The following is a 14,511-nucleotide window of genomic DNA, read 5'->3' as shown; positions in this document are numbered from 1 at the left end:
GTGCGCCACCATGCCCAGCTAATTTTTGTATTTTTAGTAGAGACGGGGTTTTGCCATGTTGGTCAGGCTGGTCTCAAACTCCTGACCTCGTGATCCACCCACCTTGGCCTCCCAAAGTGCTGGGATTACAGGCATGAGCCACTACCTCTGGCCAAGATTGGAATTTTCTTTGTGAATTTCCTGTATATGTCTTTGTCTGTATAAAAAGGACTTTTTGTATATTTCTGTTTGTTCCTTGTATTATAGATTCTTTACATTTCAGGGTAGTAACTTTTCACATATTATATTTTGTAAAAATATTTTTATCAGCCTGGAATGTAGATGGCACTAGCTATGGTTGCAAATAAAAACAGAGAGCTCTTACCACTCTGTAGGTTGGATTTCTAAATTCTTTCTTTGTGAGTGTTGAACCCAGGCAAGACCAATTATCCCTGTCCCCAAAACAGAGGCCCATTTAGAGAGGCATTGGCTGGATATTCTCCAGACCCCTTTCCTCCCCTTTCCCCTCCCCTGCCCTGCGATGGGCTTCATGCCTGTAGGCTCCATCGGGTCCTCTGGGGCTCTGGCTTTGGTGGGGTTTGGAACAAGCTGCACCCAGCGTGGAGGGCAGAGGAGTCTGGGCACATTCCCCAGCTCTTCCCCAAGCCCAGGCATGACTGCCTGGGGACAGTCACCCCCCTCATGCTGTCCCTCCTGCTGACCCAAAGGCCTCCTCAGTCCCATGGCGGCGCCTTCCTCGTGCCTGACTCTGACACCTACTGAGGGAGGTTCCTGCGAGGCCCTGCCCAGGAGGGAATAAGAAACAGTGTGGCCCTTCATCTTCCTCAACAGTTGCCCACAAAATTATCATCCTCATGGAAATGTGATTGTTTTCCCGTTTTTCCTAAAATTTCTGGAAAAGTTCTTTTACCATTGAAATGATCTACTTTCTAGTATAATTTTTAGGAATGCTCTTCATTTACAGGGCATTTTCATTGTCTTCCAAGATTATTGGTAAAACATGCTTACACTGTTGTGTGATTTGGGGTATTTAAAAGCTATCCTTTAATACCTATTTCCACATTTGGTCATGCAGTGTAGTGGATGCTCTTCTCTTGTTGAAGAAAAGAGTCAAACTCTGTAAAATATTTTTAGAGATGTATTCTGAGCCAAATATGAGCGGCCATGGCCCGTGACACAGCCCTCAGGAGGCCTTGAGCACATGCGCCCAGGATGCTCGGGGTGCAGCTTGGTTTTATAGATTTCAGGGAGGCGTGAGGCATCAATCAAATACATTGGTTTGGTTCAGAAGGTGGAACAACTCAAAGCAGGGGTTTCCAGGCTATAGGTGAATTCAAACATTTTCTGGTTGACAACTGGTTGAGTTTATCTGAAGACCTGGGATCCATAGAAAGGAAATGTTCAGGTTAAGATAAAGGATTGTGGAGACCAAGTTTTATTGGGCAGAGGAAGCTCTCAGATAGCAGACTTCAGAGAGAGCAGGTTGTAAGATACTTCTTATTGGACCTAAAAGGGTACCTAGCTCTTGGTTGATTATCTCCTGGGATCTGGAAAGGAAGAAAGGAAAACAAAGGGAGAAGCGGATCCCTATAGAAAGTGGATTTTTTCCACAAGAGACTTTGCAGAGCAATTTCAAGGTACTGCAAGGAAATATATTTTAGGGTTAAATATTTTGATTTTTTTCCTTGCCTGATAATGTTCTGCCAGAGTCAGACTGAAAAGTAAGTCATGATATATAGGGTCAAATAAAACCCTCTGATGAGAATTTATGGTTTGTAGGGCATGACTTCCCAGACCTCTTAGATAGGAATTTGGGCAAGAGAAAAAAATCAGAACTTAGTCCTCACTATTATGATTTTTAAAATTACTCAGCACATGTGTAGTTATATGCCCTTGCCATTGTAAACTCACTTTTTCTTTAGCCGGGTGTGGTGGCGCCTGGCTACTCAGGAGGCTGAGGGATCACATGAGCCCAGAATTGAGGCTGCGGTGAGTCATGATCACACACAGCACTCTAGCCTGGGAGACAGTGAGACCCTGGCTCAAAAAAAAATTCCTTTTTTTCACCCTTCTAACACAATTTTTAAAAAGAATTGTCTCTCAGATTTTCTTCTTTTTGCTATTCTCGTAAATAAAGCTTCTTCAGTAAAACTTATTTATGCTATTTATTCATTTTTTAAAAATAATGAAATCACGTACATTTATTAATTTGCTTTTGAGCATAATTTTAACATCATCTATAACTTTGACGAATTCTCACTTACTTTTGTTCTAAATTATCAGTAATTGTCATTTTATATCCTTTGGAAACAATAAGTGTTTGGTAGGCTTTTCTACTTTTTCATATTTATGTGTTGTTTTTAAACTTTAAATTAGTGTCTAATTCTACTGCATTTTGGTCAGAATGTGACTTTGTTCAACTTTTGCTCTTTGGTAATTTTGAGGATTTCTTTGGCCTAATTGGAACCATACTTAATCTCCAGTTGGTGCTTCAATAATATATTTGTTTAACTATTTTCAGGATACAGATTTTTAGAAATAGTTTATAATTTTATATATATATATGATGGGTAATTAGGTAAAAACGTGTCAATCGTATTACTTCAAATCAACATGTCCTTATTTATATTGTGACTTTCTGAAATTTCTCAGACAAAGACAGTATTTCTGTGAGTTTTCCTTTGGGGGTTGACGTGTTTAGCTTCATAGGCTCTGAGGCTCTGCTGCTTAAAACACGGGGCTGCGTCAGCCCGTCCTCGGCGTCCATCACTGGCGGATTGTTGTTTAAATGGTGCCTGCATCTCCCTTAATGCTTGTCTTGGATTCCATTTTCCTAAATGAATAGGGCCTTTCCTGCTTCCTCTTTGTTTTTGTTGCCTGATTAATCCATGGCTATCTTCAGAATTTGACCTTTGGGATTGTTTCTGTTTGAAACTCAGCTTTTATAAGATCAAGTGGTGTTTCCAAAGCCCCTTGGGTCAGGTCGGAGGGTGGGTTATAGCAGCAAGGGTACTGATTCCTCTTTGGGGCTCTTTCTTCTCATACGTGGATTGTGGCTCATTCCCTTCTTCTTTAGTGTTTATAAATTTTTCTTATTTTAGATTTAATTTGTGGCCTTCGCCTCTAGATTTTCAAGCGATTTTAAAGTAACGGATTTGTTTCATTCCTTGTTAAAGGGATCCTCATGTTCTGATTCCTGCTGCGGGATAAGGAGCGCTGTTGGCTTTCAGCATCCTCACTTCCCGCTCCCAGGAGCTGCTTCTAACCAGGCTCGCCTAGTGCCTGCCTGTGCCCTCCACCAGATGGACTCTGGGCCAGCATTTGCTGGATAAACGGTGGTGAAGGACAGAATATGTGATCTGCCCATGCCTTTGAATTCTTGCATGGGTAGCAACACTAACCAAGAATGTCGCCTGGATTTCTCCAGTTCCTGTGTGTTCAGAGCATTCTGAGCTGCACAGGTGAACAGGAATCCACAATAGGCCAGTGACATAGTAGCTGGTGTTCTTCACGAGGCAGTTAATCTCAGGAGATTGAGTTACTTGCCGAAAACCAATTACCCGTTCATGAAATAAAAGTGACATTAGAATGAAGTCTTCAGAATTCACAGCCCTGTTTTGGGCTTACCATAAGCTAATTTCTCCTGCTGGTTCTTCTCTTCACACACATGAGGTCCCTCAAGCAGAGTAAGCCCCAAGAGAGAAAGCCAGAAAGAGACATAGTGTGGAAAATCAGCAAAGCAGTAAGTATGAATGCCAAGTGTGAGGAACAGAGCTGGCACCTAAGGGGTCACCAGGAACCTGAGAACATGCTTAGGGCTAAGAAAGTCTGAGAACCAGGAACCTGAGAACATGCTAAAGCCTAAGGGGAAGCTGAGAACATGCTAAGGGCTAAGAGAGTCAAGGAAGGGGAACCTGAGAACTGAGGACTTGAGAACATGCTAAGGGCTAAGGTAACCAAGGACCTGGGAACATGGTAAGGGCTAAGGGGGACCTGAGAAGCCAAAACCTGAGAAGAACACACTAAGGGCTAAGGAGGACCTGAGAACCAGGGAACATGCTAATGGCTAAAGAGAACCTGGGAACATGCTAATGGCTAAAGAGAACCTGGGAACATGCTAAAGGCTCCTGAGGCAGGAACAGGGACAAAGAATGCCAGCTGTGTATGTGAGCACTGACGACGTCACAGGGAACTTTGGGTGGCCATGAAGGTTGGATGTAAAACATAAGATGGGCCTGTAATTTGGAATCTTTTCCTTTAACAAACTGGGTGACAATCTAGAATATCTCATATTATCGTGAGTCTCAGTCCAGCGTGTGCAAGTGGAGAAGGGAATAGCTACTAAGTGTAAAACATTTTTCTTCTTTTTGAAGTACAAAATCCATACGTATGAAGTTTTGACCTACTTCAGGCTGGATGACAGAGCAAAAGTCAATGTGCGAGTTAATTGCTACACCACCACACAGCATAATGATAAACACTCTCATTGCTGTGACATATTGCAGTGTCACAAACAAGTCCCCAGGCATGGGCAGAGGCAAAGCAAAGATGAATATGACAATTTAAAGGTACATTTATGAGGCGGTTCCATCTGCATTGATTAGCAATTAGTGAGAAAAGCAGACAAAACACCAGAAAAGTAAATTAACTGCGGTTAAATTACACTCTGACAACATAGAACATGAAATTTCATCCATTAAAAAATGGCCAAGGAAACCATAGCCATGATTTGAGATGCAAAGGACTGCAAAGGCCTTGGTAATTTATATGTCTATTACATCTGTATCAGTGTAACTTGAGAAGTGATATTGTTGGGCTGTGACCCCACCCAAATCTCATCTTGAATTGTAGTTCTTATAATCTGCACGTGTCGTGGGAGGGACCCAGTGGGAGGTAATTGAATCATGGAGGTGACTGTCTCCATGCAGTTCTTACGATAGTGAGTGAATTCTCACAGGATCTGATGGTTTTATAAGGGACTCTTCCCTTTGCTCCTTGCACTTCTCTCTCCGGCCACCTTGTGAAGAAGGACGTGTTTGCTTCCCTTTCTGCTGTGATTGTAAGTCTCCTGAGACCTCCCCAGCCATGCTGAACTGTGAGTCAATTCAACCTCTCCTGTATAAATTACCCAGTCTCAGGTATATCTTTATCAGCAGTGTGGGAACAAAGTAATACAAAAAGGCACTAGAAATAAAACCATGATGTATTTATCAATTGAGATAATCAAGCAAAAATGGGATTTTTAAATAAGCCCCAAGCAGGTATCACACACCTAATGTTAGTGATCTGTTCTTGAAAATCAACATCCCACATGGAAACAGTACCTGGAAACCTATTGCATTACTGTATGTGGGAAATTTATAGTGAGTTCCGCATCCACTCAAGCCCCAGTGTATTTCCTAAAGTGTTTCTAAATCACAGTAAAGACCCATATACAAGTACCAGATGGTCATGTTTGGATAGAAGACACTTCTTCCTGATACCCAGAAGTGGACATTGTTCTTAGCAAAGCGTGTGTTCTATTTGCAGTAATACTGCCTCACGCAGCACCTGCAAAGTCTGAGCTGCACCTCCCTCAGGCTGTTGGGTGATGCCACAGCGCTGTGTTTGGAGACATACTGAGACGTTTTCTGGATGTGATTTTGTTCAGAATGTAGCATCACATTCTGTGAAAGGAGATACACGTGCACACGTACACACACACATACATGTATATACATATATATGTATACAGGTGCTTCTTGACGTATATCTACCTCCTGTGCCTGCCTGGGGTGCCTGGGCTGTTGACGTCCTCGTTGTGGAGCTCTGCTGGGGATGATGTCCTTCAGCATCTGTATTTCTAAGGGAGCCATAAGTCTACCTTTGTATTTGAAGGATATTTTCATGGGATATAGAATTCTGGGTTAATTTTTTTTCTTTCACTACTTCAAAAATGTTTTCCATTGTCTTCTGGCCTGGAGCACTGCTCGAGGAGAAATCTATAGTCGCCTTTCCACTGGCATTGGGGGCGCTGGAGTCAAGTCCCCCAAGTTCCTCACTGGCCATGGGCAGGGCCCCAGGGGTTCCCGGGGAGCTACATCTCAGTTGTCTGGATGGCAGACTCTGTGGTTCTGAAGTCCAAGTGCAGGGTCTTGGGAAGACCCATCATGGGGAAATGAAGAGATGAGTTTGGCTGAGGAGAGGCTGGACTCAGTGTGGTCACGACAGAGGCCTCTGGAGCCCTGACCCCTCCCTCCTCAGGGGCTAGGGACCAGTGTGGGATGTAGACCTCCCCCGATGGGGTATAAACATGGGTGAGGCAGACCCCCATGGTGGAGGGCCATTTTGGGAGGGGACACAACTGTGTGGTGATGACACTTGCCCCCAGCTGCCTCAGGGACAGTGGTGCTCAGTGGACTGCCAGAGTTGATAAGACAGAGCTGAAGGTCTGGGGAAACCAAGGCAGCTTGCGTTCACAGGTCGGAGTATAAGAGAGAAGAGTGCACAGAGAGCCCTGGAGATTTTCAGTCACTGCTGAAGATTTGGTAGATGACTGATGATCTTGTGTCTATTAGGGAAAAGAGCCATCCAAAAAATGAGAGCAAACGGTACCTGACATTTGCACAGAGTGTGACCTAGTGCCTCTTCACACCTCTCAGACTTGCAGACCTCATAATTCCCAGATCATTGGGTAGAGTGCCCACAGTGTCTTGTCTCAGTAGTGGAGAGTAATTTCTCATAGATAATTGCTGCTCTGATTCTTCCAAACATGATTTAGAAGTAAGACCTGAGAGGGTTGAACTGGTCCAAGCAACTTAACTGAATGCCAGAGCAAGGGTAAATAATATTTATGGGAATGCAAATATCCATCACCCAATAAGGTAAAATTCACGATGTGAATATATAGACATGGATTCTTTGGCATGAAAAGGAGCAGGAAAATGCAACTCATAGAATTCATCCATGTAGACACATAACTGACACACAATAAGTAGCAGACAGGAAAAAACCATAAGTGGAGTGAACAGCAGATTAGACACTGTGGTAGAAAATATTAGTGAACTTGAAGACACAGCAGTAGGAACTCAGGAAACGAGGAAGGATAATTAAAAAAAATAAAGAACACCAGTGAGCTATGGGACACGTCTAAAGGCCAAATATATGTATAACTGGAGTCCCAAGGGGGGAGAGACAGGAACAGAAAAATCATTTGAAGAAATAATGACCAAAATTATTTCAATATGATAAAAATGATAAACTCACAGATCCAGAAAGCTCAATGAGCTACGAAAGAAACATGAAGACCAAGAAATATTGTAATCAAATTTCTCAAAACCTGTGATAAAAAGCCAACCTTAAAAGCAGACAGAGGGAAAAAAGGTACATTTCATAGAGAGATGAGATGATGAAGGCCACTGCAGGTTTTTCCTTGAGAATGCTCCATGCCAGAAGATGATGGTAAGCATTTTTAAAGTACTGAAAGGAAAAAAAATCAACCCAGAGTTCCATATCCCATGGAAGTATCCTTCAGATACAAAGGTAAAATTATGGCTGTTTCAGAAATACAGATGCTGAAGGACATCATCCCCAGCAGAGCTCCATGGCCAGGGCTGGTAAAGCCGCCATTCCAGCGGAAGGGAAAGGTGCCAGTTGGAAACACACTAGAGAGCACGTGAAGGCAACTGCATCCATCGATAGATGGTTTTTCCTATCACTTAAATCACATTTAAAGAAGTTGATTGTTTAAACAAAAATGATGAAAGTGTATTGTGAGGTTGACAACACAGCTGTCAACAGAATTCACGTCAACACCTGCATCAGAGTTGGAGGGAGACTTGCAAGTATCTATTTAAGCCTCCTATTTCATATGTTAAGTGGTGTGAGGTCACTTGGAGGCAACCTGTGGTCAGTTAAACATGACTCTTATACACTAGCCGTAATTCTGTCTTCTTGCCCTAACAAGTTAGAGTTAGGTGTTGAGAAGGCCACGGTGGAGCCATGCCCCAGGGCTCTGAGGCAGCCAGTGCCTGGGCTCTCAGGAAAGTGCCTGCCTTCAGCTTGAACCTAGCTTCTCCCTGGCCTGAGAGAAGCAGATGGCAGCCTACCGTACCTGCAAAGCCTGTTATGAGGGAGGCCTGAGTCTTGTGCTGGCAGTGGGGCATGGCACAGGGGCCTGTGGCATCTGGACCGTCCACTGCAGCACAGTTCGGACCTGAAGTGATGGGTCATCACTGAGCATGAATCTGAGGGGGAAGGGGATTTGGGAGCGTTGCTGGGCAGCAGGCTCACGGAGGGCCCTGCTCTTGTCTGTGGGCAGCAGAGCCGAGCAGCAAGGCCCCCACACTAGCCCATCTTTTTAATGGTGATGCCCATTCTTTTATAGACATAAAGGAGGCACTCAATTAATTATAAAAACTAAAAATAATCAGAATTGAAAGCTCTTTGGTCTGTGTCTAAACTCCATGTCTATGAAATCTTTGCATTTTATTAGAAGCGTGGTGTGTGCGTGCACACACACACGCACTCACACAGACACATGCACACACACGCACACACTAACACACACATTCACACATTCTCATACATTTACACACCCCTCACACACTCACACCCTCACACACACATTCACACACACATTCACTCACACACACAAACTCACACGCACACACACACTCTTTTTGTTTTTTTTTTTTTAAACAAGGTCTTCCTCTGTTGCCTGGGGCTGGGGCTGGAGCACAGTGACACCATTGTAGCTCACTGCAGCCTCAAGTTCCTGGGCTCTAGTGACCCTCCTGCCTCCACTTCCCAAAGTGCTGGGATTATATAGCGGATTATACCCCCATGCCAGCCTCACCATATATATATGTGTGTGTGTGTGTGTGTGTGTGTGCATATGCACATACACACGTGCATATATATATATATATATTTTTGAGGTGGGGCCTCGATGGAAGGTGGGGGTGGGGGGGGGTGTAGTCACTCACACAGGTGTTCTTAATCCTGGCTGGTAGAGGCATCTCCTGTGGGAATTCTCTTCCTCATTTAGGAGCATGCTCTGGGCCCTTTTGGTCATATGCAGAAAGCAAAGGCCTCCGTGGGGGCTGTGAAGCTCTGGGCAGCTGAGTCCTGGGCGTGGAGGCCAGCGGCAGAGTCTGCGGATGAGCTGGCAGGTGGGGAGGCCATACCCATCGTGTTCCGGGCTGAGACACTGCCCCATGGCTCAGGCAAACTCTCCGCCGCAGCTGAGGGTAAAGGGGGACAGGGCGCAGGCTCGGGGGACCACAGATGTCTTCCCACCACACCCAGGCCTCCACCAGGGCTGCACATGGGCCAGTGGGGAGTCCTGACTCTGTCTCCAGCTTGGACTTAGCTTCTCCCTGGCCTGAGAGAAGCAGATGGCAGCTGACCGCACCTGCAAAGCCTGTTATGAGGGAGGCCTGAGTCCTGTGCTGGCAGCGGGGCATGAGCTGCGGAACAGTGGGGATGGGCTTGGGCGTTACTGCTGCTTTCCCAGCGAATCTCCCTGGCTCTGCTCTTCCTTTCCATGTGGCTGCATAAGCTGGTGATGGGGGCCCCGCTGGGAAGTGGCCACTCTCTCAGGGACTCTGAGCATCATTAGCGGTGGCCACATGTGGCTGACATGTCCAGCTGCCTCCTGGATTTATACCTTTAGCACATAGCAGTGCCGTGGGGCCCCTGCCAGCCGTGCCTGGTTCTTGGCCTTGTCCTCGCCGGCCCTACCCCTGCTGCCCTCAGCAGCATGGGCACCACGTGTGTCAGCCCACAGGAACTGTCTTATGTGTTTGTCCTTCTAGCCTCAGGCATCCCTGCCCTGTGTGGTCTCTGTGCACCACTATTTAACAGCAGGGACTGCAGTGGAGGGGTCGAGAGCACTGCACGGACGTCCCGAGGCTGCAGCAAAGTACATCAACCTGAGGCCTAAAACAATGCACATTTATGAGGCGAGAACCTGGTTCCCGCCTTTTCCAGCTTCTGGGCTGCCTTCCTTGGTCTACCCACAAACCCAGCAGAAGCTGTGCCAAGCCTCGGGCCCCCCACGTCCACCCGGCCTTCGGCTGCCTCTGCCTCCTGGAGAATTCTTGCTGAACCTGCAGCCAGCGCCTGCAGCTTCCTCCCTTTCTCCCCTCCCCTTGGTTCCTGCGTGTTGCTTTTACTCCCTGTCTTCAGCTCTGAGGGGTCATTCGTCCATCCCCACAACCACGAGGCAGGTGCTGTTAGCCATCCTCATCCAGACACAGGCTCGGGGGTTCGGGAAAAGTTCAAACTCATGGTCACGGAGCAGCAAGGCCAAGCCGGCCACCGAGCTGGGCTCCCGGCCCCCTCGCATGCACCCAGGCACTACAGGGGACAGGGCACCTCCGTGTACCAGCAAACATGCGGTTGATGTCTGGTTTCTTTTGCTTTTTCAGGTCCTCAAGACACAGCGTTGGCAGTGAGAGGAGGTACAGTCAGGAGGGCGGCGCTGCCCTGGCCAAGGCCTTCCGACGCCACCTGCCCTTCCTGGAGGCCCTGTCCCAGGCCCCAGCTTCAGATGCACTCGCCAGGACCCGGATGGTGCAGGACAGACCCCGTGCTGAGGTGACCCTTCCGCTTCCTCCCGGGCCGGGGTTGGCTTTTCCTCTAGGGCGTGGGTACCTGGACGTGTTTCCTCTGGGCTTCACGCCTGTGTCCCAGGCCAGTGGGCAGCCTGTGAACAGGGCTTCGGTGTTCCTGGGGCTCCTTAAGCAACATCTGCTCCCAGTCCAGGCCCTGCCCGCCGCAAATGCTTCATCCTCAGGGTGAGACTCTGTGGGATCTTTCTTGGGACAAAGTGTGACTCCAGAAAGCCCACCATTTAAACCACAGATGCACACCAGGGAGGCAGAGGAGGTAGGTGGCTGCTCTTCACCCTTTGGGAAGGGACCTGGGACAGCAGTGGACACTGCAACCCAACTGAGGGGGACCAAGGGGCCCTGAACGTGGCTGGAATTAGGGGCACCAGGTGCAACTACTGCGTCTGAGGAAAGTTCCTGCTCCCCAGCAAGCCTGCCCCGGGGGGCAGCCCAGGGCAGCATAAGGGCTCTGTCTGCCTGTGGGCATGAGGGTCTCACACCAAAACACAAGGTGATGCCCTGGGCACAGAGAGCCCAGACAGGCTCGGAGGCGAACCCCAGGAGTGTTTATGCAGGGCCAGTGGGAGCTGCAGGGACCCGCATTGCAGAGCCCTCCGACGCCCTTCAACATGCAAAGCCCACTCAACATTTTAAGGACACGGAATTAGGAATCTCGGTAAACTTTGTAAATGGAAAAGCAGGCATGATTTTTATGACGACTTGTTAGGCCACAGTTCGCAGGTCCTGCATTGCCTGGAAGGAGGGAGGGACAAGAGCTGCAGAAATCACCTTCGGAGGCCACAGCCCGGCCAGCTCCCTGGGATAGGATTTTGGACCAGGTGTTGAGGCCCAGGATGGCCCTGGGGACCTTGGGGGTTTGTTGGTGATGCTCACACACTCCCTTTCTGCCAAACGTTAGTTACATCACCTCTAATTTGGCATACTTCCTTTCAAAGACGGAAGCTGTGCTGGTGTGAGACAGGACAGTCTGAGGACCTTCTCCTTCTCTTGGACTCCACTGAGGTCTCACCAGGAGCTGTGGCCCTGGGGTGTATGTGGGAAGCAGTAGGGCCCAGTTTCTATTATGTTCCTGCCATGGAGCCATTGAAATGAGTTAAGTTAACTCTGGGCAACCCCCACAGACCTTGAAAGGTAGAGTCCTCCCAGAGGACGCGCGGCCACTAGGCTCAATCCCAGGCCAGCTTAGGGGCTTGCTGGAACCTTGCCCAAGCGTGGGAACCACAGGGTGAGTTTCCACAGAAGGTGGCCCCACAAGGCGGCATGTTCGGTGCATGCAGGTGAGGAAGTTGGGGCACTTTTGCATCTTAGCAGGTGGTGCCTGGGGAAGGCCTGGCCTTGGCCCCATGGTTCTCTGAAGCCCTTCCGAGGGCTGCTCCTGGGCAGCCGTCTTTGCTGTGACCTTGCCTCTGCTCAGGAGGATGTCACAATAATGTTTGAATGCAGAAGCCAGGCTGTCCACAGCCGCCAAACAGAGCCCTGATGCTGGCCCAGAGCCATGCAGGGGCCACGGTGTGCCAGACCCACAGGTCACAGTTGAGAGGCTGCTCAAGGGGGGCCCAGTGGCACCTGGGCCATATTTGTGTTTTTCCTGATCACGAACTGTGTTTCCTGATTGGTCAAAATCACCCCTCATGGTGGAGGCTGGGGACCTTCAGACCTCGTGGAAGTGCAGGGTCACGGGGCGCTGCGGGCCCCAGGTCTCCCTCTAGGGTTAGGCTCACAATGAGGCCAATCCCAGCCCTGCTCTGTGCCAGGCCCACCTCCCATCAGGACCACTGGCTGGCCTGAGAAACATTCCCTAAAGCCTTTCCAGGAGCCTGTGGGAGCCTTTCTGTGTGAGCCTAACCCTAGAGGGTCTGGTCCACTTAAGGCTATTTTAAACATGCTAAATTTAAATTTTTTATTCATTCACTGAGACCAACGAAGCACCTTTGGTGCACTGGACATCCTGCTGGATTTTGTGGGTGCAGAAGGTGGATTTCATGCAGCTCTGTCCTTGGGTCAGAGGCTCCTCCACCCACTGCTCTGGGGCCAAGGGGCTGCTCAGCTTCTGTGCCCCCCGAGTCCTCAGCTGTAAACGAGGGGTAGTGGCCCTGCAGGGTCATGAGGGCCACGTGTGAAGCTTCTCATGGAGTGCCCAGTTAGTAGCTGTAACCATAACTATCGTTGATAAAATAATCTTTGAAAAATGAAATGGAAATTAGGTCGAGAGTCTGAAACTGGGCTCAGTGGAAGTCTCTGACTCTGATGAGGGGAATCAGAGGGCACCGGGATCCTGGCAAACATATTCTCTCTACATGCCTGCACCTCGGCACTGCAGAGCAGGTCTCAGCACAGCACGATGGAAACTGGCATTTCTCCCACTCTCTTGAACGTTGGTAATTTAGCACCTCCAGCTCTGAAATGATTGCTTTGTGCTCCTCCTCTGCCCTGTTGTGTCTTTATCGGAAGGGCTGTGGGGCCCCGTGCTGTGCCTCCGCTGCTGCTGTGAGATTTCAGGTTTCTGTAACGGGGCCAGCACATCACGTCTCCAGACACTGGAAGTGAACAATCAGTAAAGTAACCCCCGTGCAGTCCAGAGATGGTTTTAGTAACATACGTGGGAAAGGCGAGAGGTCATTAAAAGTTTCAGAGACTCAGAAGAAGTTCGAGTGAAAGGAAATCAGTTGACACTTTTCTGTGAAGCGGTTTCCCATCTTTTCCCCCTGACTTGATGGTGGCATGCTCACCTAGCCTGACGTCCAAGGGCCTTCTTCACAGGCTTCTGAATAGAGAAAGGCAGGAGCATAGCCTTGGAGGCTCACCCGCCACGCCTCAGACGGGCCAGTGAGCGGGGCGTCACCTGCAAACAGCATTGGGTTTCATTCAATGGGAGCCTCAGTTGTTCCATTTTGAACCCATCATCATGCCCCTCCTTGAGTTTCAGTTATTTTATTAAATAGCCCCGGCACTAAAATAAAGGAGTCAGAGTTAGAATGGAATTTGCTTGTGGGACAAGGCACAGCATAGATTCTCGATGAGGGTAAATTGAGTGCCTGAGGCGCTCCCCTGTCCTCAGCAGCCAGACGTGAGGTCGGCCACGCAGCAGCGACATCCATGCATTAGAAACAAACTGTAGGAAGTTGCAGAAACTCACTGAGAGTGAAGGTCTTTGGTAGATATTGAGCAATTCGTGCTGTGAACCATTGGGAGGTATGGTAGTGATGCCCTGTGAGTTGGCTCATAGCAGCTCCTGGGGAAAGCAAGCTCCTGCCACAGACGGGATGCCTTCCTAGGCGGAGCACAGTGTGCTGCATGTCCTGGGACGCTCTCCAGGTGCTCAGTGGCTCTGCCGGACTCAGCAGCTCAGCGTTCATCAGGCCGGGTCACACTAACCAGTCGTATTTACTGAAGTCTATCCATTCCTGACTTACTGCATTAGGATTCCAGCCATCAGCATTCTCCACGTATGCCCCAGGGTGCTCTCAAAGCAGCCCTGGCGGCCTTCCCCATGCAGCGGGCGAGCGTGGCGGCCTTCCCTATACAGGGGCGAGAGTGACGGCCTTCCCCATGTTGGGGGCGAGTGTGGCGGCCTTCCCCATGCAGCTGGGGAGCCTGGCGGCCTTCGCCATGCGGGGGGCGAGCGTGGCAGCCTTCCCCATACAGGGGCGAGCATGGCGGCCTTCCCCATGCAGGGGGCGAGCGTGGCGGCCTTCCCCATACAGGGGCGAAAGTGACGGCCTTCCCCATACAGGGGCGAGCATGGCCGCCTTCCCCATGCAGCGGGTGAGCATGGCGGCCTTCCCCATACAGGGGCGAGAGTGACGGCCTTCCCCATGTGGGGGGCGAGTGTGGCGGCCTTCCCCATGCAGCTGGGGAGCCTGGCGGCCTTCCCCATGCGGGGGGCGAGCGTGGC

General features: G+C 49.1%; 1 protein-coding gene across 1 annotated transcript in view; it reads left to right on the top strand.

Annotated features, from left to right (window-relative positions):
- Positions 1-14,511, top strand: part of PTPRN2 (protein tyrosine phosphatase, receptor type, N polypeptide 2) — a 789,125-nt gene that overhangs the window by 168,034 nt on the left and 606,580 nt on the right. The window contains exon 4 of the mRNA XM_011941545.1: positions 10,413-10,581. Within this exon, the coding sequence (XP_011796935.1) occupies positions 10,413-10,581 (169 nt within the window). The remainder of the gene's footprint in view (positions 1-10,412; positions 10,582-14,511) is intronic.

This window comes from Colobus angolensis, unplaced genomic scaffold, assembly GCF_000951035.1.
Source record: "Colobus angolensis palliatus isolate OR3802 unplaced genomic scaffold, Cang.pa_1.0 Scaffold2, whole genome shotgun sequence".
NCBI lineage: Eukaryota > Metazoa > Chordata > Mammalia > Primates > Cercopithecidae > Colobus > Colobus angolensis.
Note: the sequence above shows the minus strand (reverse complement) of the source record. Positions and strands in the feature narration are given on the sequence as shown.